At 39.0% G+C, this 27,768-nt stretch overlaps 1 protein-coding gene across 7 annotated transcripts in view; it reads left to right on the top strand.

Annotated features, from left to right (window-relative positions):
- Positions 1 to 4,311: 4,311 nt before the first annotated feature.
- Positions 4,312 to 27,768, top strand: part of CCDC181 (coiled-coil domain containing 181) — a 28,312-nt gene continuing 4,855 nt past the window's right edge. For 4 of the 7 annotated variants that reach the window (XR_009613391.3, XM_060643447.3, XM_060643443.3 and 1 more), the window contains exons 1-4: positions 4,312 to 4,453; positions 9,554 to 9,693; positions 12,491 to 13,438; positions 24,621 to 24,767. Coding sequence is in view for 6 of the 7 variants with exons in the window: in XM_060643447.3 (XP_060499430.1) it covers positions 4,393 to 4,453; positions 9,554 to 9,693; positions 12,491 to 13,438; positions 24,621 to 24,767 (1,296 nt within the window). In the remaining variant the exon portion in view is untranslated. Of the gene's footprint in view, positions 4,612 to 5,328; positions 5,454 to 9,553; positions 9,694 to 12,490; positions 13,439 to 24,620; positions 24,768 to 27,768 lie in introns of those variants that run through there. The other 3 variants (XM_060643444.3, XM_060643445.3, XM_060643446.3) reach the window with 3 other exon arrangements.

The following is a 27,768-nucleotide window of genomic DNA, read 5'->3' as shown; positions in this document are numbered from 1 at the left end:
AAAATTGGATTCCTTATTTGTATTTTTGCTATTGAGTTGTATGCCTTCCTTATACATTTTGGGTACTGGCCTCTTATCAGATATGTGGATGGCAAATATTTTCTTTCATGCCACAGGTTGCCTCTTCATTTTGTTGATGGTTTCCTTTGCTGTGCAGAAGTTTTTGGTTTAATGCAGTCCCACTTTTTAATTTCTGCTTTCATGGCCTATGCTTTTTTGGTGTTATGCCCCAAAAAGTCATTGCCAAGACCAGTTTCAAAGAGCTTCCTCACTATGTTTTCTTCTGGGAATTTTACAGTTTCAGGTCTTACACTTAAGTCTTCAATCCATTTCAGGTTAATTTTTGTATATGATGTAAGATGAGGGTCCAATTTTATTCTTTTGCATGTGGATATCCAGTTTACCCAAAGCCTTTTATTGAAGAGACAATCCTTTCCCCATTGTGTATCCTTGGCACCATGGTCAAAGATTGGTTGAACATATAGCATGGATTTATTTCTGGGCTCTCTATTCTGTTCCATTGATGTATGGTTCTGTTTTTGTGCCATTACCATACTGTTTCAATTACTATAGCTTTGTAATATAGTTTGATATCAGGAAGTGTGATGCCCATAGCTTTGTTCTTTCTCAAGACAGTTTTGGTTATTTGGGGTCTCGTGTGGTTTCATGTGAATTTTAGGACTATTTTCCTTTCTCTGTGAAAAATCCTATTGGAATTTTGATAGGGATTGTATTGAATCTGTACATTACTTTGGGTAGTATGAACATGTTAGCAATATTATTCCAATCCATGAAGGGGCACCTGGGTGGCTCAGTCGGTTAAGCGTCTGACTTCGGCTCAGGTCATGATCTCACAGTTGGTGACTTCAAGCCCCATGTCAGGCTCTGTGCTCAGAGCCTGGAGACTGCTTTGGATTCTGTGTCTCCCTCTCTCTCTGCCCCTCCCCCATTCACGCTCTGTCTGTCTCTCTCTCTCTCAAAAATAAACATTAAAAAATTAAAAAAAAATATTCTTCCATGAACATGGAAGATCTTTCTATTCATTCATATTTTCTTCCATTTCTGTCATCAATATCTTATAGTTTTCAGTATATAGATCTTTCACTTCCTTAGTAACTTCTGAAGTATTGTATTCTTTTTGATGCTATAGTAAATGGGATTGTTTAAATGCGTATGGAGAGAGAGAGAGAGCAGAGTGACCTGCTGAACTCTATGAAACTGCCAAATGTGGGGTGCCAGGGTGGCTCAGTCGGTTAAGTGTCCGACTTTGGCTCAGGTCACGATCTCATGGTTTGTGAGTTCGAGCCCCGCATTGAGCTCTGTGCTGACAGCTCCGAGGCTGGAGCCTGCTTCAATAGCTCTGTCTCTCAAAAATGAATAAACATTAAAAAAAAGTTTAAAAATTAAAAAAAAATTGCCAAATGTGTCATTAACATTCCGCCATCATTTCTTCCTCAATATGCCAGTCCTGTATTCTCATGATCTCATGGTATCCCTGATTATCCTAATTTACCAAAGGTCTGCACTTTCTAAAATGCCCCATTTTAGAAATTTATTCTTCCCTTCTCCTTGATCATCAAAACACTAATTCCTTCAATAACCTCTGAGCTGATAAAGTAGTAGGAAGAAATTATGAATTCAGTTACATGATTAAGGTTATTCACAATAAAATTAGCTCATTTACTGAGTTATGTCAACTCAATAAATATTTACTAGCCACTTAAATGCCAGTTCTGCTAAGTATACAGAAATACCTAAAACTCAGTCTCTTCTTTAAGGAAGTCACAGTTAGAAGAAATGAAGGATACACTTAACTTACCCAAAGATGCTATTAATTTTAATGGAAATGCCTGTTCACAGATCATACTTCAGTGGTTTTCATAACATGCTTACAATATCTCAGAGGCTGCCACGGGCAATGAAGGACAGATTTCATCTTATGCTGCCAGCAATTCTGAATTACATAACGATCCTGGAATAAACAAGTTGATGCCCCCATGCCCTCGCAAATGCTAACTTCTCTGTGTATAATGCCCCACCCTTGTGCAATTCTTTTCATTCTTCAAAAGTCAGCTCTAATGTCAACACTTTGCAAAGGACTCTTTGTCATCACCTTTTCCTAATTGATCTCCAGTTTTCAGCTATATCTGTACCTTGTGTATCACACTGTGTTCCCTTTCTTTAAAGCCTGTCTCTTTTTTTTTTTTAATTTTTGTTTTTAACATTTTTTTTTTTTTTTTGAGACCGAGAGAGACAGAGCATGAACGGGGGAGGGTCAGAGAGAGAGGGAGACACAGAATCCGAAACAGGCTCCAGGCTCTGAGCAGTCAGCACAGAGCCCGACGCGGGGCTCGAACTCACGGACCGTGAGATCATGACCCGAGCTGAAGTCGGCCGCTTAACTGAGCCACCCAGGCGCCCCCCCGTCTCCTTTTTTTAGACTATGAGCTCCTTCATGCATAGATTAGAAATTATTCACCTCCCAGCAGACCTGTAAGTAAGGCACTCAGCAGGAAATATTGAATGAAATTATTGAAAACCTATTATTTCTCTGCTTTCTTTCATAGGTGCTAGTGAAATAGATCTTTTTTAGGAGCTCAGGTTTATCACCACATTTTATTTATGCTTTCATCACTTGATAGACATTTGAGTTGTTTCCACTTTTTGGGTGCTACATCCCATTACATTTGTAAAAAACATTTACAAATATTTGGGAGGATCAGCGGGAAAAATATTAAATTAGGAGTTCTGAAACCTAGATGTTACCTAGATGTAGCTTTGGTAGTAATTCCATACTTATTAAAGGAGATTAAAAAAAATGTTTATTTATTTTTGAGAGAGAAAGAGAGAGGACAGAGCGTGAGCAGGGGAGGGGCAGAGAGAGAGGGAGACACAGAATCCGAAGCAGGCTCCAGTCTCCCAGCTGTCAGCACAGAGCCCTATGCGGGGCTCCAGCTCACGAACTGTGAGATCATGACCTGAGCTGAAGCTGGGTGCTTAACCAATGGAGCCACCCAGGGGCCCCTTCATTAAAGGAGATTTAACTAGAATTCCTTCTACCTTAAACAGTCAATAATTTTATATTTTATCTTTTTCAAGTGTTTGGCCTAAGATCGAAGTCCTGCAGCAGGAGAAACTTTAAATCTGGAACTATGAGTTACACATTGCAGCTAAGAAACACAGTAAATATTGTAATCCATTTTAACCTTAAAATCTTTTTTATTTTTTACTTAGTTTACAATTTGGAGAATATTTTAAAAGTCAATTCTACATGCCCCTCTTTGAAGAAAAGATGCTCTCCATTATACCAAGTGATAAACATTCTAATAATAAACAGAGGTGCCTGGGTAGCAAAGTTCATGAAGCTTCCGATTCTTGATTTCTGCTCAGGTCACCATCTCTCCGGTTTGAGAGATCAAGCGCCGGGACTGGCTCTGTGCGGAGCCTGCTTGGAATTTTCTCTCTCCCTCTTTCTCCGCCTCTCCTCTTCTCACGCACACACACTCTCTCTCTCAGAATAGACAAACATTAGGGGCACCTGGGTGGCTCAGTTGGCTGAACACCTGACTTCGGCTCAGGTCATGATCTTCTGGTCTGTGAGTTCAAGCGCCACATGGGGCTTGCTGTTGTCAGTGGGGTTTCAGGTCCTCTGTCCCCCTCTCTCTGCCCCTCCCCTGCTTGTGCTCTCTCTCTCAAAAGTAAATAAACATGAAGCAAATATACATTAAACATTCTAATAATAAAAAAGAATCTGAAAATTATGGAGTGTACTGAAGAAGTACTTTCATTTCTCCCTGTTTGTTTCTGGCAGGGAATGGCCAGTTTCTAAAATCTTGTCACTTGTCACTGCAATCAAAAGTTCACTTTGACTCCCTTTTATACATAAAGTCGATCTTTAAGGAGGATTTGAGAACATCCTAGTTGACCATTCTCAGATTTTTGAAACCTGGAGCAAGCATCCTTTGATCACTCTTTTGGGTGCAAAAGGATGTGTTTTTCATTCGCGGTGCGGTTGCTGAAGCTTCCAGTAAAAGAATCTGGTAGCTAATTAGCAATCCGCTAAACTAGTCGTGAAAACTGAAATGACTTGGATAACGCGAAGAAAATAACACACAGACCTGTACCTCCAGAAATCGCTCTAAAAATATCCGTATTTGGCGAGAGACAACTCCACGCGGGAAGAGTCACAGCCAAGAAAGCGATCCTTCGCCAACTCTGACTCGCGCCTTGGAAACCTGCGCGTGGAGCGTGCAGAGCTCGGTTGTCTCCTTGGAAACCGCAGCCCGACAGGTCTCAGGCAGGCCCGGAAGCACGCCTGGAGGAGCAGGTGTTCTCAGGCTGCCGTCTGCGCCTGCGCCGGTCCACCGCGCCCTCGTAGTAAGAGAGGCCCGGATGGAGGACGCGGAGACGCGCCGTTGCTATGGCACCTGGGTCCTGGCAGCCTGGGGAGCAGGTGCCGGGGTCTCCCTTGCCTCACTGTCGGTCAGAGCTTAGGAAGAGGAGGAGAGGAGAGCGCCCCCGGCCATCTCTGTGACCCCAGCCGCTGCATCTCACACAGGCAGGAGGGGAACCAGAGGGAGAGAAGGGAAGGATGATGCGGAGATTTTTATGGTGGGAGATATTTATAGAGGGGACGGGGGTCAAACGTCTGGGACGTCTGGGAGGAAAAGTGCTTAGAAGAAGGGAGCGAAGAGCCTTCCTGTGGGCTTCTGATGCGGGCGAGTCCCGGGTCCGGCGAGCCCGAGGGGGAAGTCTGGCAACACCTTGCTTGCTTGGCTTTGTATGAGGGAGCCCCCCCCCCCCCCATTTTTGTCATTTTCTTACCCCTCTCAAAGTTCTCCTCCCCAGGAGAAAAAAAGTCATTCCTGAAATGGTAGCTTCCATGAAGAGGCTCGGGTATTCATTTAGTCGATGGTACCTGGGGACCCTGGATACAAATTAAACTTAGCACCTGTTTGCAAAATACTATTTAATTGTCATAGTTGGTGACAGAGCATGAATTTAAGAATTTTAAAATTCAGTTGAGAAGGAGACAGCAGGGAGAATGGGCCAGGTGGTCTCATGGTGTTCTTAGGGGTTAGCTTTTGCTTAAGTACTTATTTTGTATTAAAACGGGTTGTCTTTGACGTTCTTTCGATGCTCTTCGATTTTAAACAAGCATGTGTTTAACAGGCTATGAGATAAGGCTGGGGTCAATGAATTAAACTATTTTCGAAGGTCTGAATCCTGAAAGAAAGTTGTCAAAAGCGTAGACATATAGACTTAGCTTAGACTCACGCTAAAGGATCTGCAGTCACATACCCACAGGGGATTTAGCAGACACCCAGGAGGAAGGAATTAATTTCTGTCTCTTATTACAGTTAACCTATTAAGAGGGTGGTTCTTACTCAAGCCACACAGAGATTTTTACTGCTCATAAACATTGAAATTTAAATGTGTGAAACTCACAAGGAGTAAGTGTGAGGGATTCAGTTTGGGTAAAATGTGTTTTTGTAACAGTATGTTGACTGTGTAGCATATGGCCAGTACCCTGGGGATGATGATTAAAACAACTGAAGGGGATTGGATATCCTGTGACGCATTTGAAAAAGGCTTAAGGGACTTGGTAACAAGAATTTATGATTTACGTTCTTTGTTTACTTGGCAACCAGCCACGAGGTTTTTGAAGAGACAGGAAAAGAATGGCGGTACAAATTTAATGCACCTTCATTTTCTTCTTAGAGTCACTTCAAACTGTGGCTTTTTCTCTTTTCAATTCTTGCATAATAGTACGATTTAATAACACCTAGTATGTTTGATTTTTTCATTTTATTTTTATCGATTATGCTGATCCTATCTGTTAGTTTTAAATTTGAGCTTTCACATGGGTGAAATTTGTTGTAAATAATAAAGCACAGCTACCAAAGTCCTCAGGCAACTATTTGTTTACAAATTCAGAGCTATGTTTATTACACAATTAAAGGAGAGCACTGGAGAGTTCCATAGAAATTTTATTCTAACAATTAGTTATGTAACCTAAACATCTTAATAAATAAATTCCAAGATCCCTGGTCTGAAAAGAAAGCGGATTATCCTAAGGCACTTGTGACTGTGAAAGACGGTATTGTTTCTGTAATATTTTGGATCACAGTGAGTTTTAGTGTGTTCTAATCATCCATGGCACCCTTACTTTCAATTAGTAGATAGGCATAACAGTTGAGGTGAGTTAGCCTGTCTTGCGGCCAGCCAGTGGTAGATAAACTCACTCCAAAGCATTGGTTTGGTTTCCCTAGGTTACCTCAAAATATTATTGCTCTCAACCTTTGCTTTACAAATTACTGAAACCTTACTTCGAGTTCTTTAAGTAAGTCCGTTCTGTATTCTTAGTTTAAAAGAAATAACTATCTAGAAGGAATTGTAATCCAACTAATACATTGGAAATAGTTGTAATTACCCAGTTGAATAATTAGATTGAATGATTGGCATTCATGTACCTAAAACTAACTTTGTCTTGAGAAGGGGAAGGGTACCAATCAATACCAAACACTATGCTAAGGCAGGTGGACATTGAACTGAAACAGACCAGAAGTTTTTTTTTTTTTTTTAACGTTTATTTATTTATTTATTTTTTTAATTTTTTTTTTTTAAACGTTTACTTATTTTTGAGACAGGGAGAGACAGAACATGAACAGGGGAGGGTCAGAGAGAGGGAGACACAGAATATGAAGCAGGCTCCAGGCTCTGAGCTGTCAGCACAGAGCCCGACGTGGGGCTCGAACTCACGGACCGAGAGATCATGACCTGAGCTGAAGTCGGCTGCCTAACCGACTGAGCCACCCAGGCGCCCCCAGACCAGAAGTTTTTAAGTCTTGGATTTAAAAGGCCCCGATCACTTGTTTTCGATTAAGTTTATCATGATACTGTGCATTTCCTTTTAAATTCTCGTGCTTTTCATGAGTTGGCAGTTATTTGCTAATTTGCAGCTTATAAAAAGTTTAAAATAAATCTTAGGGGTCCCCCAGCTCAACAGTTTTTGCTAAAGCTCCTTGTCATTGACAGGGAATGAAGCACTTCTAATAGGCTGCTCACTTCACTTCAGGACAAGTTTGCAATGTAAATTCTGTTTTAAATTGCCGAAATATATCCCTGTTTCCAGCCCTTGACACTAGTTTCACTGTTTGAAGTTAGGGAAGTCCAATCTTCCTTCAGCCGGCAACCATTTGGATAATGTAAAGCGCGTGTCATGACTTTTGTGTTTTCTTTTCTTTAGGATAATATTCCTAAGGCATTCCTCAGGGTCTGGTTTTCAGGCATTACTCTCATAGCCTCCCTTCTTCCCTTCTCTTTTATCCGTCTTCCTCCTGGTTTGCTAGCCTCTGAATGTGTTCCAGCTCGTCTTTTGTCCTTTACAGTGCAGCCCAGGAAACTGGATAGGGTGCTTCACGCTTCTGTGTGTCTCACCCCTAGTCTCAGGCTTGCAGTTGATGTATGTTTTGGGTGTCCCCATCATCCTTTTAACTCACTGGAACCTACTGTTCAGTAAAACCTATTAAAATGTTTTTCACACACAGTATTGAACAGCCTCACCTCTTCACTTAGCTAGTGCTTGTGCAACTAGTGGGAAGGTGTTCTCCCACATGCTTTTCTGGGCAAACGTTGGAAGGAAAATCATGTATATCTCACCTCCCTTTAGTAAAATTGGCACCAGGTTAGGTGATCGAGTCAAAGGTTCACGGATAGTAAAGTGAAGTCGTGGCCGAAACGAAGCTTGTGGGTAGTTTATTAATTCAGACAAAATCTCTCTCATTTTAGATCCTAAAGAAATATGTTCTTGACATCGGTACTTTCTGCCTCCAGAAAGGGTTTTAGGCAACTTAGTCTTGCTGCAGGCACAAGAGATGGCTCATAGGTATAGAAACAGGTATACAAACAGGGTCCCAGGTGTTTGGGACCCTGAAGATGACATGATTTCTATAGTTCTTTTGAAACTGGACCTAAAATTCTAGTACATTTAGAGAGCATTGCTCTTTCTGTTTTTGTTTAATAGTGGAAAATGTGCAGATGATTGTTATATATTTCTGCCTTTATGACAATTAGATCTACATGAACAGTTTTCCCTCAACCCTGTTTTTTGAACAGATGATCGGACATCAGACTGACCCCTTCTCCCTCCTTCCAGATTCTTCTTCAGGAGCACATTATGTTCAGGTCACCCTGGACAATTTCATGCACTTCCATGTTTGTTTGCTCTTTCTCGTGCTGTTCTCTTTGTCTGAAATAACTAATAACCTCTTGTACTCAGTATTCAAAGCCCATCTCAGCTTTCCTTGGTATTTCCAATTTTAGACTGAGTTCATTGCTTTTTTATTCCACCTTCCATAATTCTTTACTTTTTAATTTCTGTTTTTATCTACATTTAAAATTTCTGGGTTTTGTTTGTGTTCTGTACCATACCGGAAACACCTCAGGGGCATAGGTCTGTTTTATAATCTTCATGGGAATGTATATAGGAATATTGTAGGTGTTCAACAAAGTTTCATCAAAACCGTACATATATACACATATATATGGTATGTTCACATGCATATACAGACACATAGGTGAAGATTCATTTGCTGCTTTTGTTTGAAAAATTATAGACAAAACTATATAGCAGGGCTAGGAACTGACCTCAATTTGTAGATAACTTTAGCTTTGTTCTCTTAAAAATGACTGTTTATACACCATTTTCATAAACATTAACTTTCACCTGACCTATTTATTTATCACTGTTACTGGATAGTACTAGACATCACATTTGTTTTTGCTTTTTTTCTAATGAAAAATATATTTCATAGAGTTTAAAACAGTTTGACTTCTGTGGAAATTAACATTTACTGTAGTTGAAAATCAAATGTTACTTAATTGAAAGCTCTCAGATCACAAATTATAACCATGCCCTATAAACTAGTAGAAGGATTAAAAAATTGAGGATAGGAAGTGATATTCAGGTTTCCTCCACATTTGAAAGTTTGCTTTACGCTTCTCTTTGACAAAAGACCCACATTTGTACCTGTTTTTGTTCACTGAATGAAATCTGAAGAGGATTTTTGCTTTTATGAAACTGTAATTGCTTCTTTGCTTTATGCCATGTTGGCTTTCCTTGGAATATTCTGCTTTCAGAGAGCTGAGGAAACCTGTATTTGTTTTCATTTGAACATTACACAACGTTAATGAGTATGACTTAAAAGCTGAGTCATCTGCTCTGACCTGGGCAAGGAGTTTTAATGATTGGCAGGGGATGTGGAAAATCCTTCTCTAAGCCTCAGATAGTCTTCTTATCCCCCCTTTTTTTAGGCTCCTTGTAAATGAGGGTTTCAGGAATTGGGTGGAGGGGGGTGGTTTTTAGAGTGGTACATCTAGAAAATGTCTGGCCATTGAAGGCCTCTCTTTCAGAGTATACAGATATATGTTTATTCTGAACGTTCCATGCTTTGTGTTTCTATGTGTTGGTTACTCTATTACATTAATCTCCATACTCCACTCTACCCCTAAAGTGGACATAACATATACCTTATCTTTTTAAATCTTACAGCATTATTCTATAACAAACAGAAAATGGATGAAAATAAAGATATGGACTCAAAAGAAAGTGGAGAATATGAAGATGACTTTGAAAAGGACCTGGAATGGTTAATTAATGAAAAAGAAAAAGGTGGTGCCAGCATAATAGAGGTATATATAAATTGCCAAAAGCATTCATAATAATTACATTAACAAAGTGCTTTGTAATTCTTCAAGAGTTTTGCATATACTATGTCATCTAAACCTCCCCAAATTCCTTTGATATATATAGAACAAGTATCATTATTTTTACCTTAGAGATGAGAAAATTGAGACATTAAGAGTTTATATGTTGTATCCTAAGGTGAGAGATGAGAGAACAGGGATTAAGTTAGCACTTAATAAAGTTTAAATTATAATTAAAAATAGGAGTGCCTGGGTGGTTCAGTCCATTGAGCTTCTGACTTTGGCTCAGGTCATGGTCTCACAGTTTGTGAGTTCGAGCCCCGCATCCGGCTCTGTGCTGACACCTCAGAGCCTGGAGCCTGCTAAAGATTCTGTGTCCCTCTCTCTCTGCCCCTCCCTCACTCATGCTCTGTCTCTCTCTCTCAAAAATATGTAAACATTTAAAAAACTTAAATTATAATTAAAAACTATAATTTATATAATATAAATAAATATGATTTATTGCATCAAAAATAAAAACAAGTACAATTAATTTCTACTTTATATAAACTTGGATAAAATCATGGGGTTATACTTTTAATATAAATGAAAATAAAGCAAATCCTCAAAAAACATGGTCTTTTGGCTCACATTTGAAACCTTAAGACTGAATTAGCCCTTCAGGGGAATGTATATAGAGGAAAAGCGTAGAGAGTCAAAACTGAGCCATAGGAATACCTGTAGGAAAAAGTGGACCCATTAAACATGATCATACAGGTAGAAGGGAGATCCAGGAAAATGAACCCGTTCCTGGATCATGGATATATATATATGTGTGTGTGTGTATACATATATATATATATATATATATATATATATATATATATATATATATGTAGTGTGTATGTGTATCTATATGTAATTTGTGTGTGGGTACATGTTTATATATATTCATATATGTATATATTCATATGTATATACGTATGAAATTAACGTCAATAAATAGGTAATGAAGAAAAGATGTAAGACTGCTATAAGAATAGGTGACTTTAGAGGGACAACGACCTAAGTAATTGTGACAGAAGTCAGATTTAAGGTTAAGGGAAAGAATATGAGAAAAAGAAGACGGGCAGTTTTACATCACAAACTTCTCTTAGTTACATTTTGCTTTCTTATGCAATAGAGAGGACAAATGGGATAATATTTGAAAAAGGCAACAGAGTGAAAAGTAAAGGTTTTTCTGAGATGGCCTTTAAGTGGGAGTTCGATGCATCTTCAACAGAAAAATAGTAAGATTGAGTAGAGGCAGAGATACCCCAGAGTGGTCAGTTTGAACCAAAGTCTCATGACTGGAGGGGTGTGAGATCCAAAGCACAGAGTGCTAGAATTAGAGAAGTGATGATGATGCTTCATTGTTTCATTTCTTACTTCCTTCAGAAAATATTAATAATCACCTTCCATGTATCCGAGGCTATTGTGGGTGCTGGGGAAATGGGAGCTTCAAAACAAAGGGCTCTCATCCATCTTACTCATTTTTGTGGGTGATTATAATCACTTCCTCCTCTGAGGCTGGCAGGAAAAATGGATGACAGAGATAGAGACTGGGATGAGGGCTGGGGGGTGTGAAAAGTGGCAGTTTTATTGCACTGAATTTTTTGGTTACTTTGGCTTCTTTTGCAGTGGGTTTTAAAAAATGAAAACCAAAGAATAATTAGGAAACAGATACTGTCGGAATGAACTAGAAAATCAACTACGGCTTAAAAAAACCAATTACAATGCAGAAATCTTAGTTTACTTGTTTGTTAGACATTTTAATGGGCCAGGTTTATTTGCTTATCAGACATCTGGCAACGCTGTGCAGGTTAGGAAGAGATGGCTATCAGAAAAGATGACCTTTAAGCATGTAAAAGCGGAAGGGGATTTTACGAGGTTGAAGAGAGCAGCAAGTAGTAATTCCCATAGAATTGTTTCAGGAGGGAGAGAATTGTCTGAGAAAAAGAAAAAAAATATCGTAGGGGAAAAGTGTTTCTGTTTGGTTGGTGAATATGCATGTATGTGGAAAAGATGTTAGATAAGAAGCCTTTAATTAGAAACAGGTGTAGAGCAGGGGTTTGTGATGTGATAATATTGATCTATGGTTCATGTGGAATTACGCTTTTTTAATATAAAACTGAATTTATGAGGGTGTTTAGCATAGACTGTTGGAGCCTCAGAGGATAGTTGAGGAAGGAAAATGTCATCCGTAGATAAAAATTGACTGGAATTTGGATATAGATTCTGCAGAAAATGGCAGCAATGATAATCTGAAAAGATTGTAAGAAGCTCAGAGTGATTAGAGCTCGACTAAAGGCTGATATTGTAATGGTCCTGGGGAGAAAGATAGTTTTTTGAAGAATAGAAATATTATAAGGAGAAAACACTTAACAAAATTTTCTTCTGAAAATTTAAAATGAGGAAGATTTTATAGAGGAACCATAGTAACATAATAATGTACTGTTTGTAGTTACCCTTTCATTAATTAGCATAACATTTTTGAAAATATTAACATAGCCCCTAGCAACATCAAATTCAGATTTAGCATTAAATTTTTCCTAAAGTGCTATTGTCACATGTATTTCCCTTGGGGTGCTCATAAATATGAGTTCAAATATTATGAGCACAGTGTAAATAAGAAGCATGTAAATTTTCCCATTCATAAAATATATTGCATGATTATGAAACTTCATTTTGGATTATCTACATATAAATGGACAAAGAGTCTCAATTTTTACTGAAAAAGAGAACCTTATATATATTTTTTTAGATGGCTTGTGGGAATGAAGAGAATATTAACCAAGAATTAAAAGACAATGAAACAGAAACAGAACACACTGAACAGAGTTCTGATCCTGACAAATCTTTGAAGGATGAAGTTTCACCAAGAAGAAATGACTTCATTTCTGTACCAAGTATTCAACCTTTGGATCCTATATCCGATTCAGATAGTGAAAACTCTTTCCAGGAATGCAAAGTAGAAAGCCAGAGAGCCCTGGAGGAGGAAGAGGATGAGGAAGTAAGGAGATATATTATGGAAAAAATTATACAAGCCAACAAGATTCTACAGAATCAAGAACCTGTGAATGATAAAAGGGAACGGAAGCTTAAGTTCAAAGACAAATTAGTTGATCTGGAAGTTCCTCCACTGGAAGACACTGATACTTACAAAAATTATCTTGAAAATGAAAGTAGTATGTCTGGAAAACTCTCACAGTTATGTATTTCCAAGGAATTTGGACAAGAAAATGTGCTCGTGTCACTAACTGATGGAAATTGTGAAGAGAACAAGGATAGGAAAATTCTAGTCGAGAGAGATGGAAAGTTTGAACTTCTGAATTTACAAGACATTGAGAGTCAGGGGGTTTTGCCCCCCATTAATACTAATAGTACAGAAAATGAGCCTCACCAGTTGTCATCCAGATCTTCCAACTCAAATGTCAATGGTGTCAAGAAAGAAGAGCCGATAGCAAAGATTCATGCTGTTGCTCATTCATCAACAGAAGAGCCACTGGCTTATATCCCTCAGCCACCGGCCAACCCCAAGACTCGTCCAAGTTCTGCTGCCAACTCAGATCGAAGTAAGGGGAATGGGAAACCTAATCACAGGACACAGTCTGCAAATACACCTCCAGTGACCTCAACATATTGTCTTTCCTCTCGACAGAAAGAACTGCAAAAACGGCTAGAACAAAAGAGAGAAAAGCTAAAGAGAGAGGTGAGAACATAAGCGGGCATCATATTGAAAGCGGGATGTATTTTCATGTTTTATAAATGTAGTGGTACTTGAAATAGTTCCTCAAAGTATTGGGTAGATTTGCTTGCTTGTTTGGCTTTTCTATTGTTAGATTAAGTGGTTAAATATTAAGAATGCAGATTATGGGGTAAACACCATGATTATCTCGGTCCTTTCTTGGAGGGATCACAGGGCCTAGTAATGAATGACTTGTGTTAGAGACAGAGGTCTCAGTGATGACATCATCTGATCCTTTCATTTTAAAGATGAGGCTCAGAGAAGTGACTGCTGAAAGTAATTTTGATGTGAGCAGGTGAAAATCAGGTGTCCTGTGGAAAAACGAAGGCACAAATTTGTTGGGGTTTAGGAGGCAGCAGGTAGATTTGGATTATAATTCTCTGACTTACGTGTGTATGTGTATTCACATATTCTTCCATGCCTATATTTCCTTGATTTCAGAGATTTTAGTTTTAGATGAATAGAGCCTAATAACCTTAACAAAGTATTTCCAAAATGCCATATGGAATCCAAGATGACGATGATGGTGATGATGATGGTGGTTTTGTGCTGCTGATTAACAAGAGGCTGTGAAGTAACCAAAGCATTTATTTGGGGTCTTAGGGATTGCAATCCGGGAGGCAGAGTGTCGACCTAAATCAAAAGTGTGCTCTGAATAGTGAGCTAGTGAGCTGGGAGTGCAGGCCTATAAAGGCAAAAAGCACAAGGTTACATAGCTTGTTTTGAAAGAATTATGATTGGTGATGGCAGAGTTTAAGCTGACTAGCTAATACACATAGGCTGTTTAGCCAACAGGTTACAATTTCCATCCAAAGTACAAGAATGTGTCTCACCAGGTTGGTCAGGGTTGCAGTTGACAAGTTGCAATTGACAAAAGTCGAAAGATCATGGTGGGCTGAGAATTGAAACAGGAGACTTGAAATAGGAGACAATGCATAGGCCCCACTTCCTCAATGTTCTTTCAACTCTATTTTCAGTGACTGTCTTAGCAATGCTCACTTCGTTTTGAATCTTCCTTCACATTTCCCCCTTCTGATCAAGATCTTTCTGGCAGGAAAACATCAGTGACAGATTTTTGTGATCATGTAGTCCTATTTCATTATTGGAGTGGTTGGCAACCTGCAACTTGCTCTGGGCTCCTCATGTCCCTTGGAGGGTGGAATCTCATAGTGGTGGTTACTTGATGTGTTCTATAAGCATGCGAGGTGAGAGTTTTCCAGCCACATCTGAGTAACAAGGAGGTTTGAGGAAATAAGACCTAGAAGTCAATTAGGTTCTCTTTCTTTCAGTCAAAGGGTACATCTGGTGAATGGTTTTGAGTCTCTGAACAAAGATTATCTGAGTTCTGACAGGATTTGAAACATTGGCTGTGAAAAGCATTGATAGTGGGATAATAATGAGTATAGAACAAATTAAAACAGTGATAAGATAACTTGTAGCCCAGGTCCCAATTCTGATCAGGAGTCAGCTAAAAATATCTGAGACTCTGAAATCTAACCAACCAGAGGTTTTAGAGGATGGGATTCCCCTTAGAGATTTAGCAAGCTTAAAAATCTTAGCAGTTTCGAATTCCAAGCGACGGGAAGTACTTACCCACGTACAGCAAGAAGTGTTAGTGATGGCAGACTCTACCGTGGGTCCCAAGTAAATAACCTAATGCTATGCTATGATTGAGGACAACATGAGATAGAGTATCCGAAGACTTGCCCTGGCTCTAATAGCTCAGGCAGTGAACCTGGCAATTCTGCTGATGGTTCAAGAAAGATTTCCAATCATGTACTCATTCCAAGCCAGCAACTGAAGATCCTCCCAAATTGGGCCCCTTCACTAAAGTTCTTCTCTCCTGGGAGACCACAGCCTTGGGAACGCCCCCAACTGTTATCTTTTTATTCGGAGGGGTTGTCATCTGGATAATTATCTTCTTTCAGTTTTTTTTTTTAGCGGGGAGACTCCTTTTAGTTCTATGATTAGTTCCTGTATGGTTATCCTTTAGTAATTAACTTAAGGACAGAAGAAAGGGAAGTTAGATATCCCAGGTGGCATTGCTTTGCCATTCTCCAGCTGTCTAGGCAAGCAGATGCCCAAGATTCTCCCCTGTAAGTGCAGACAAAAATGTGTCCTGTAGGGGTGCAAAAAAAGCATCTCTGCTTAGAACTGGTTATGGACTCATTTATCGGTATAGAGGACATGATAGGAGAAAACCAGGGATCTGTTTTATTTGAGCAGACGGAAGGAGGGTGGCTGTGTGTTTCACATCTTAGCTGAAAGAATCTTTTGTAAGAGGGGGGTCTTGCAGCTACGAGTGTCTGTTGGGAAACACTTGTTATTTGTGCCTTGGCATGTCTGCAAGAGCCAAATATAGGAGGCACTTTAGTGCTAAAGTGCCTGCTACAAGGATTGTTCCAAATATTTCATGGCCATGAGGCATTAGGAAGAGTCTGTTGTGAGATATACAGGCCTGGTCATGACTCTTGGGAAAGCTGTCTGTCTACCTCAGGTGCCATCTGCTTCTCACCCAGATTGTTGATTTTGAGTGGGTCTGGATATTTTTAGTTTGAGATCTCTTGTGGGTGGGGATGTCCAGTCAGGAGAGGATGCCTTTTTTTTTTTTTTTTTTTTTTTTTTTAAATAAGAACTGTGAACCCATAGGTCAACGCCTTTAAGTTTAGCAGCCTGGGGGTTAGTTAACAAATGCTTGATGTGGCCCTTCCCAGTGAGGTTGGAGGGCATCCTTGTGTGGGTGACATTTCCAGGAAGCAAATGTCCAGGTGGGAGATCATGATGTTGAAGATGTTTGTCACCCAGAAGTGTGCTGCGAAAAGATTGCTGTATGAGCTCGGTATTAGTTTCAAGTACCTTGATAAGATCTTTGCAATAGATTAGTGGATTTCCTTTCAGTAGTAGGCCATCCTCATAGGTGTTTTGGTAATGATTTCAAAGGGAGATAATTAGCGTTTACCAAATAGAGTGGATCTGAGGTTAAATAATTTGAAGGGGAGGGCTTTAGACCAAAGCAGACTGAAAGACTCAGTAAGATTTGCCAGTTGGGGGGTCTTAATTATTCCATTTGTTTGTTCTACAGTGGCAGAGTATTGGGGATGATATGCGCAACGAAAATGTTGTAATATTGGCCAGATGTGGCAAATGGCCTATGATATTTGTTTTGTGAAATAGCTCCCTCAGTCACTGTGAGGTTCCGAGGGTATGCCTCAGTTTGGACTTATTTTCTCCAATAATATTTACCATGGAACTGAGGCCATAGTTCCATGACTAGGAAAGGCTCTTGCACAGTGAGAAAACATGCAAGCCATTACTAGAACATATTTGTGTCCTTGAGATGGTGGCAGCTAGATAAAATTCAACTGCCATATTTCAAAGGGCCCAGAGGGTAAGAGATGTCTCTGTCATCAGAAGGTAAGGGTTTAGAAGGCAGGATTTAGAGAATGATAGTTTGAAATGATGACATTTGGGGGAGACAGCAAGAGGGTTTCATAAAAGGTTAATCTACTGGAGGACAGATGCTAAGTATAATGAGTATCATTATAATGGCATTTGCAGTGGGGGTTGCTTATTTTTATGACATACATTTTATTTTTTATTTTTTTATTTTTTTAAAGTTTATTTATGTTGAGAGAGGTGGGAGAGGGAGAGGCAGAGAGAGAGGGAGAGAGAGAATCATAAGCAGGTAGGTGAAGCCTGACACGGAGCTCAATCTCAAGAACCATGACATCATGACCTGAGCCGAAATCAAGAGTCAGATGCTTAATTGACTTAGCCGCCCAGGTGCCCCTATGACATACATTTTATTTTTTATTTATTTAAAAAAAATTTTAATGTTTATTTATTTTTGAGAGATAGAGCACAAGCAGGGGAGGGGCAGAGAGAGAGAGAGAAGGAGACACAGAATCTGAAGCAGGCTCCAGGCTCTGAACTGTCAGCACAGAACCTGACACAGGGCTCGAACCCACAAACTGTGAGACGCTTAACCAACTGAGCTACCCAGGCGCCCCTGTCATACATTTTAAAATGATGGCTGATAGCATTGTATCAGGAAATAATCAGATTTCTAGGGATTTCACACAGTATTTGGAACACTGTACAGATGTTACATAAAGAAAGTTTAATATTATTTCTTATTTGACAATGCTTCCCATGTGATTTAACATATCAAATAAACCTAATAGGTCATACGGAATTTTCCAGATCAAAAAGACTTCATTTAGAAGTTGATTTGGGGGAGTTTGTAAAAAATATCAAAATGTTTGGACACTTGACCCAATAGGATAACAGAAAATTATAAAACAATACTTCATTATCCATTTACCTAAATTATCAGGGACAAATACAGAAGATTACAGTTAGCTACAAAAGCCTTAGCTGGTTTTAACAGAGAAGAAGACTCAGCTTTCCCAAGTCATCAAAGACGTGATAAAGACAAAACATAGACTCTGTTTCCTAGGCAGATTACATTAAAAGTAAAGAAACTTTGGGTACAATCTCTTATGAAGGGCACGCCAACAATCTGAGAAAATTTTGTCCTTTCAACAGAGAAAACCAAAATTTTGCACTAGTGTACTTTGGATATCAAAACTGAAGTTTAAGTACATTAATTTTAACCTTGGCCAGCTTGATTACACATGAAATTCCTTTTCCAAGACGTCTTTCCTATGAACCTTCTACAACTTTCTGTGTCTATTTTAGTTTGTCTCTTTTTCTTTCTCTTTCTGAAATAATCAGCTTTATGACAAAATCACTTTCATTTCCCTCAACAAAATTCATTTCTTCCCCATACCTTCTTTTACCAAAAACATACACTCTACTTTTCCTCTCTTACTTTCCATATACAGTCATTTTCTTACATCCTTGTTGAATTTTAGTAGTTTTACTTTCAAAAATACTAAATAGAATTTTTAACTCTTAGAATCTTAATTCCTAGTGAAAACCAAGAAACCATTGTGGACTGGCACATTTATAAATATGTTTCATCATTTCATAATTTTTATAAGTCACTTTTTTTAAGTTTATTTATTTTGAGAGAGAGAGAGAGAGAGAACGAGGGAGGGACAGAAAGAGAATCCCAAGCAGGCTCCACACTGCCAGCACGGGGCCCGACAAGGAGCTCGAACTCCCAAACCCTGAGATCATGACCTGAGCTGAAATCAAGAGTCAGACACGTAACCAACTGAGCCACCGAGGCGCCCCTCATCATTCCATAGTTTCTAGAAGTATAATCCCTCTCCTAGTCATTTAAATTTTTTTTGCATAGGTTTGTTTATTAAACAGACCTAAATATTATATATTTTTGTTTTTCTGTAAAAAAAAATTTAAAAGCCAAAACTAAATAAACTTAGGTTTAGCAATCAATATTTCAGTATGTTGTGCTATATATTTTGAAATGATTTAGGTGGTTAATGAACATTTGTTATCTAGTTTGATTCAGCATAAACTTTGTTCTCCTTTAAATTTACTTAGATTGCTTGCTTTTAGTAATTATACTTGGATTAAAACACTAGACAGCTAATCATCATCTTAAGCTATTTCTTTTCTTGACAGATTTTGAAACAGAAATAGCATGAGCTTTTATGATTAGTAAACCCAGGCAGAAAAAGTTGTGTATCTCCATTGCCTCATCGTGATGCTGATAACCCTGAAGACATTCCTGTTTTTACTAAACCAGCAAACATAAACTTGCATTTTTTGCTTTTATTTTCTTACTAAAGTTTTTATTCAAATTCCAGTTAGCATACAGTGTAATATTAGTTTCAGGTATACAGTGTAGAGATTTAACACTTGCATAAAACATTCAGTGCTCATCACAAGTCTACTCCTCAGTCTCCCATCACCTGTGTCACCCAGTTCTCCACTCACCTCCCCTCTGGTAACCAGCAATTTGTTCTCCATTAAACTAGCATTTATTTATCAAGGATTGTCTCAGATCATGTGAACTTGAGAAAGATTTGGGTTAGTGGTTTTTGTATTTCTGGGAATTTTTTGACTACTTAATTTATGGAAGCACTTCATTGTTTTTAATCCAATTAAATGGACCTTTTTCATAAATTAACTTTGACAGTGCCATCAGAGCTAGAAAATGTCACATCACTGTCACATACATATGTAGACATATGTAACATATAGGTAGCTATAGACAGAAACCTTATGGTTTCATTTTAAAATTTATACCGTGATTCAGGCATGATTCAAGCTCTTCTCAAAAGAATAGCGGATCCGAATTGTGTTTCTGGCAGATGAACTTATGTTAGGTTAGTTAGTTAACCTAACGTAAGTTAGGTAACCCAAGTTACCTGCTAAGTTAATCTGAGTTAACTGCTCAGATGACCAAAGTCTTTTACTAAGGATTTTTATTTGTGTGCTGTGAAGATCCTTATAGAGCTGTCCCCGGAATTCTGGCAAGAAAATTGGAATGAGGAAGTGGAGGAGGGTACACAGATGGGACAGAGGGAAGGAGGAAGATGGCCCCAGAGGCAGGTCCTTGGTGCAAGAGGGCTGTTGCACGCCCAGAGGCAAAGCAGGAGGAAGGGAAGGAGACGGTGCCTGAGACAGAGAGGACGGGTCTTTTTAAAGTTGTCTGTTTGCTTCAGTTAGTTTAGAAATGGCATTTTGTAAAGACGAGATTTTTAAAATCCTGACTATGTTTGAAACCCCCCAGGTACCAACTGAAATAGGCATCCCATTTGGTCGTCTTTATAAGCCTTTTCCAATTGTGCATGCAAGTAAACTAGCTGTAGGACATCCAAAGTGTCCGTTTTGACCAATGAAGTTTTAAATCCTCTTGGGTAATTTGATCCAATGGGGCAAAAATTCACAGCAAGAAAGACCATATTCCTTAACATAAATACTGCAGGAGTTACAATAGGGGGCTGAATATTAGAAGCTCCTTAGAAGAATTATTTCCCAGGGCGCCTGGGTGGCTCACTCGGTTGGGTAGCCGACTACGGCTCAGGTCGTGATCTCGCGGTCTGTGAGTTCGAGCCCCGCGTCGGGCTCTGTGCTGACAGCTCAGACCCTGAAGCCTACTTCGGATTCTGTGCCTCCCTCTCTTTCTGCCCCTTCCCTGCTTGGTCTCTGTCTCTCTCTCTCTCTCAAAAATAATAAACATTAAAAAAAATAAAAAAAAATTATTTCCCATAATTGAGTACTTACCAAGAACCTGAAACCCAAATATTCCATTCAGAATGAGTGAAGATGGAATCCTCCCCTCAAAAATGAGTGAGGACAGAAGCAAGCAACAGAGGACATCCAATTAAAGGCCTGAACCTTGACCAAGATGGGAGGTTCAGGACCAAGAGGATTTATCACTGTGACTTGAAGCCACCAAGGGTATGTAGGAGTGCAATGGACTCTTGGTACCTGACTCAAATCCACGGCAACACTGGGGACAGAGGTCAGGTACTTGAGATCCTACCAGCTATGCCCAGTAATGTTGATGAAGAAGAGGCTGTGAAGCAACCAGAGCGTTTATTTGGAGTTTTTGGGATTGCAATCCGGGAAACACAGGTCAACCAAAATTGACAGTGCTTTGAATTATGAGTGGGGAGTGCAGGCTTATAAAGACAAAACCCACAAGGTCATGTAACTTGTTTTGAAAGAATTATGATTGGTGGGGGCAGAGTTTAAACTATCTAATACACAATTGACTATTTAGCTAACAGGTGTTACATTATCTCTATTTCAGTTCAAAGTAGAAGGAGGAGTTCTGGTTGCAATTGGCAAGAGTCAGAAGTTCCCGTTGTTCTGAGAACTGAGAACTGCAGGGAGAGACCTGCACTGGTCCTGCTTCCTCAAGCCCTTTCCACTCCATTCTGAGTGACTCTCTTAGCAATGCTTACTTCATTTGGGATCTTTTTTTCATAGCTCTTGAATAAAACTGTGTTTTATTAATGAAAACTCCAGGTAGTAAAACTGGTGAATTTTCTCTAAATGACTTAAATCAGTGCCCCAGTTCTCTGTTTTACTGGATACCTGATGATATTAAGCTGAACCAGAAAATATCTGACCGTAAAGGCCAAACTTCAGCAGGATCACAGGTAAATAGAATTTTACAATTAGAAGAATCCCTAAAGAGCCTTTTACAGATAAGAAATCTATAGTCTAGAAGTTTAATTAACTTTACCAAAATCATTCAACTTGTTTAGAGCAAAATAGGAGTCAGAATCTATTTTCTTGGTGTCTATTGAGAAATGGTATAGGAATTATGTAGGAAATTATCAAGGAAATTTCTGGTGTTTCAATAAGGAGCCCATATTAGCAGAAAAAGGTGAAAAACAAAGTTAGTAAGGGTTTATAACCTATAGAATGCTCAGGCAGGAATCTGAAAAAATGCATACTAAATAAAGTTTAGCTTGCTTGGCCACTAATATCTGAACTGTCACTCGCAGACTTAGTTTGCTTGGTTTATAGCAGTACTTAAAAGGATCTGCTAACGCCAAACTTGATGACAATACAAAATAACATTTGAGAATGAACTATAATAATGTTTGCTGTACACACAAATGTGTAAGTGCATTTGTATATTTCTATAAATGTTATATGAGAGGTTTTATAGAATTTCAGTGTCTTTTCACTACTGGACTGAGTAATCTTGAACTGGTGTGACTCAGAAATAGTTTCGTTTTTATTTTGATCCTCTTGGTGCTGAGATGCACTTTTCTCATGTCAGGATCCTCAGAACTAAATTTCCCTTGGTTTATGCACTTGCTCAAGGCATGGTCTTTATTACTTATATGCTTGCTCAAGACTGTATGGAAATGCTAAGGCTTTTTCATATTTTCTAGTTGGTTTCAGGGGAAGGCTTTCCTTGTTTATACCCAACAAAATATTTGCTGAGTTGAGCTGCTATACTGTATCTATTCTAAGTGCATCATTCCATTGTTTTCTTTGGCAACTGCATTATCTGTACTTCGGCTGATATCTTCTGTGTAATATCTAAAAGCTCCTCCAGAAAGATAATCATCTTACCATACTGTCTGTATTGATGCAAGACATCATCAACTGAGAAAAGAGGCAGAACTGAAACAAAACAAAAGCACTTACTATTTCAGGTCTCAGAATTGCAATTTGGGGAGTAGAGATTTGGGTAGCAACCCAAATTATGTCCACTAGGGCACAAAAGTCAAGCGTTTTTAGAGGCAAAAAAAGAATGCTTCTTTACGTTATTTACAAAGAATTTTGTTTGGCGTTGACAGCAGAAAACTAATCTTGGCTATGCATAATTGGTGGCTAAGGCTATTGCTGAGAAAAAGTCTGTTACTGTAGCAGGTTGCGGGTACTGGTAGAATCCTTGTTATATTGGTAGTTTGGCCCAATTCAAAAGTTTATGATTATACCCAGTGAGGACTTGCATAAGGCCCACATCCTAATGGCCCCTGACTCCATTTTAAAATTCCTTGACATAAGGTGAATCCATTTTATTTCACCTTTCACATTACCCAAGGTCCTTCTTGTAAAAAGAAACTTACAAATAAATGTAAATTTTAATCTGTGATAAATTCACCTTTTATATAAGCATTTTTTAGAGCTTAGAAAATAGTATATAGGTATTTCAAAATAGAAATCTTCAGTCTTTATTCACATATATGCAAATATGTTTATTAAATTTTTTTTTTAATGTTTGAGAGAAAGAGACACAGAATGCAGGGGAGGGGTGTGGGGAGGGGATGTTAGGGGCAGAGAGAGAGGGAGACACAGAATCTGAAGCAGGCTCCAGGCTCTGAGCTGTCAACACAGAGCCGAACGTGGGGCTTGAACTCATGAACCGTGAGATCATGACCTGAAGCCAATTCGGATGCTCAACTGACAGAGCCACCCTATGTACGTATTTTTAAAAGGCGAGTATCACCAGGATTCTGTCACAAAATTATACACACCTTTCCAGTATATCGGTATTTTAAAAGACATTCTGTGCTGTCTATTGGATAGGATATTTTCTTTCCTTCTTACATTTTGTTCAATCAAAAGGAATTAGAAAGACTTGCTATATTGTTAAAATGTAAAGAAAGAACTCTGAATTCCACCATTTGAAGAAAATTAAAGCATACATTATATAATTCAGTTCATTTAAGTGATAAAATTTTAGTATTGGGAGAGACTTGAGAGCTCATTAATTTCACTCCATCTTGTAGAGGAGAATGCAGAGTTAAGTGGTTTGACCAAATCGACAGTACGATCGCAGCCTGCTTGCTACTCAGATCTCCTAACTTTTAGCTCAGTACAATTTTCGCTGTGATATGTTCCTGACATGCTCCGCTTTGCTCCTAGTGACTATTTTATAGCTCTACACAACTGGTTTAAGTACCCCTCCTCCAGTTTAAGAAACTTCCTTTTCTAACATTCATTGAATAATTCATATAAAAAATTCATTTTGTTCCTGTAGTTAACTGTCTAAATATCGTTCTGATAACAAAAAATGTTACTTTGTGAATATATATTAGTTGAAAAATATTTTTAAACAGTGCAATAAACAATTTCAAACACATATGAAGGTACGGTTAATCTCTGTGTCCCCATCACCCAGATTTGAAAGTCATTGAGATTTTGGCATATTTGCTTCATCTCCTTTGTTTCTTGGCTGATGTATGTTTAAAGCAAGTCCTAGGTAGAGCATTATTGCTCACTTGTACATTTTAATATATATTTCTAAATGACGATGTTAGCCTTCTCTTTCATGACCACAATGTCATTTATCACAATTAACAAATTTAACAATAATGTAAAAATGTTTCAAACATTTATGATGCTCCTGTAGACACCATATAGTGCTTCTAGAGTGTGGTGGCCTTTTTTTTTCTTTGGCAAAGCTACAATTTGAGGGGTTTAATTCCAAAAGTAAACCAGGAAATGAAGGAGAGATTCAAGGAATTTCTGAACAGCATGCATACATATATTGTACATCTATGTAATTGTAGAATTTATCTCTCCAATTTCATTTATCTGATAAACCTTAATTTTATTCCTAAGCAAATTAGAGTACCTACTTTTTTTTTTTTTTGAGAAGCCCAATTTTCCGATGGAAAGTTTTAGGAGCAGAGAATGCTAATTTCAGATCTCAAAATATATCTCCCTACTCTGATAACTCATATACAGTTTTATTAGTTTTTCATGAATGTCTTTTGATAACTCTTTCCACCAGGAAGAACAACGAAAAATAGAAGAAGAAAAAGAAAAGAAAAAAGAGAATGACATGGTATTTAAAGCATGGTTGCAAAAGAAAAGAGAGCAGGTCATAGAAATGAGGAGAATTCAGCGAGCAAAGCAAATCGAAGACATGAATAGCAGAGTAAGTAAATCTTCTCTATGAAATGTGAGTTGGTACAGATATGAAAGCTGAATTACAGCAAGAAATGAGAATATCAGAATAAGAACCTATGGAAAAAGTAGGAAAAGTGGGCCAAGGGCAACCCTTGCAAAAGATGCAACATACAGATGACTTTACAATTAAATTCTAAGAAGCCTGTGAAAATCAAATGAGTCCTATTTTATTCAGACTTTTATAGCACAGGAAATGGAAAACTACCAATATGTTTTTTCAGGATATTATAACTTTGCTATTCAAATAGGACAAAGATAGCATACACATGCATACACACACGCACATGCACACACACACACACACACACACACACACACACACACACAAACTCTACAGAATGGGTCTACTTAAGAACAGACATAATGGCATGCCTGGGTGGCTCAGTCGGTTAAGCACCGGATTCTTGATTTCAGCTCGGGTATGATCTCACGGTTCATGGGATGGAGCCCCGTGTTCTCTCTCTGCCTCTCTCTTTGCCCTTCCCATGCTTGTGCTGTCTCTCAAAATAAATAAATAAATAAACATATAAAAAACAATAGGGATGCCTGGGTGGCTCAATCGGTTGAGCGTCCGACTTTGGCTCAGGTCATGATCCTACGGTTTGTGAGTTCGAGCCCTGTGTCGGGCCCTGTGCTGACAGCTCAGAGCCTGGAACTTGCTTCAGATTCTGTGTCTCCCTTTCTCTCTCTGCCCCATCCCCACTCATGCTCTGTCTCTCTCTATCTTAAAAATAAATAAAACATTAAAAATAAAAAAAAAACAATAGACATATAGACAGATGGAGAAAAGACGAATACTGTTTGATTTCACACATAATGTAGAATCTGAAAAACAAAACAAATGAGCAAACAAAAGGAGTCAGACCTACAAATACAGAGAACAAAATGGTGGTTGCCAGCGCCGGGAGGTGAGGGTAGGGGGATGGGCAAAATGGGTGAAGGGGAATGGGAAGTACAGGCTTCCTGTTACGGAATGAATAAGTCATGGCAAGAAAAGGGTCGGCGTGAGGAATCCAGTACAGGATATTGTAATAGTGTTGTGTGGTAACGGATGGCAGCTACACTTGTGGTGAGCCTAGAGAGGGTGAGTCACTATGTTATCCACCCGAAAGTAATGTGACATTATCGTGTGTCAACTATACTCAAAAAAAATTTTTTTTAAAAGAATAGATACATCTAAATCTTACGTGAAAGCTAACAAATTAAAGACACCAAATTATGGAGTTTTTAAAAATTGGAAACATTACAGGAAACCAAAGACAAAGCAAAAAACCGTCCCTACCCCTACCAATTTTTCTAAAAAGCATAGAAATAAAAAATTGAAAATTCAGTCCTGTGCCCTCCCCTGACTCATCTCCTAGTGCTACGCACTTTTAGAGTGTGTGCAAGTCTTCCAAGTCTTATTTATATTTACAGTCTCACAAATCAAAATTTTATGATACACTTTGCTTTTTTTTTCCATTTAACTCTTCAGAGACTATTTCTAGGTCATTACATTTAGATATTTCTTTTCAAGTAGTTGCATAGTGTTCTGCTCAGAGATAATTTATTAAATCCTCAATTGTGGGTATTCAGCTTGGCTCCGATATTGTTCTATTCACTACCAGTGCTGTAGTGAACATGTTCGTTCTGTAGGAGAGTTTCTGAAGAGTGGAATCTATGACTCACTGGGTGTCCAGAGTGAAATTTCTAGTTAAATGTGCAAAAATTAACCTCCCGAAAGGTTGTATCAATTGATAGTCCCTCCGACAGTGTGTGAGAGCGAATGTTTACCACATCCTGACTAACACTTTATGTGGTTTATCTTCTTAATTTTTCTTCATGAGTACATATGACCATGTGTATATTCTGTGAATTTTCTGTTTATGGTCTTGACTGAATTATTATAACTGAATGAAGGGGGCAAGAGCAGATGTGGGGAGAGCAACTGAAAAGCAGATGTAGGTGAGGGAGAAAGGATAGTGACTCGGGCTAGAATTGTAACAGGAGAGGGGGAGAGAGGGAGGGAGAGAGATACGAGTCATTTAAGATGTTCTAAAATACTGACTGGAGGAATTTTGTAATGAATTAGATACGTGTGTGAGGGAGAATGAGGTTTAAAGAGAATATACCAATTTTCTCTTCTGAGGAGCTCGGTGGACGATGGTGCCACTCACTGGAGCAGTAGAGAGTAACACACTGGTGGAGGAAACGGCTATTTCAGTTTTTCACTTGTTGGGTTTGAGGTACCTACGAAACATCCGGGTGAAGCTGCTGAAACGTGACCGGAGAGATGTATCTTATGGTTAGCGTGGGGAATGAGAAGATTAGTGATTTCAAAGACTAATGGCCGCCCTCCATCCCCAGTTTGTGGGGATGTGGCTGTGGCTGTAGGACTGGGTGTCGAGGGCCCCGGAGAAAGGCCTAGAAGATGAGAAAATGAGAACTCTGTGAGGCTGGATGTTGAATGACCAGGGGTCGTGACATTAAGGGAGCCAAATGGTGTAAATGTCAGAGGAGTGTGGCTTTACTTAGAGGAGTAGAGGCATAGAGTTCTGAAGAGTATGAAGGGGTGTGTCCTAACTTCTGCACCTGACCTGTGAAGTACTTGAAGTTTGGCGGGAAATGCGGAGTCTATTTGGGAGAGGAAAACTGCGTCTTGGGGGAGAGTCCGGATTTGGGTAACACAGGAGGTTTAAGTCCAGGGCCCGCTCGGTATCTTGTGAGAATGGACATGTTTAGGAGTTTTTATATCTTCGAATGGGAATCACGAGGGAGAAACTAGGGAAGTTTTTGAGGGAAGCGGGGAATTCAGGCTGGGGAGGGGAGAGGCACAGCACGTTGCTGTAACGTTGAAAAGTGTTGCAGACAAGAGGAGCGTGCGTTTCAGTGACCAAGAACAACACAGCCGTGAGTGCACTGCCTGCAGTTTCCCAGGGGAGGGGGGACCCTCAGGCTTCGTGGCACTCAGCCCAACATAATATTTTTAT

The sequence above is a fragment of the Panthera onca genome, chromosome F1 (assembly GCF_046562875.1).
Source record: "Panthera onca isolate mPanOnc1 chromosome F1, mPanOnc1 haplotype 2, whole genome shotgun sequence".
Taxonomy (NCBI): Eukaryota; Metazoa; Chordata; class Mammalia; order Carnivora; family Felidae; genus Panthera; species Panthera onca.
This window is presented reverse-complemented; position numbering and strand designations above follow the sequence as displayed.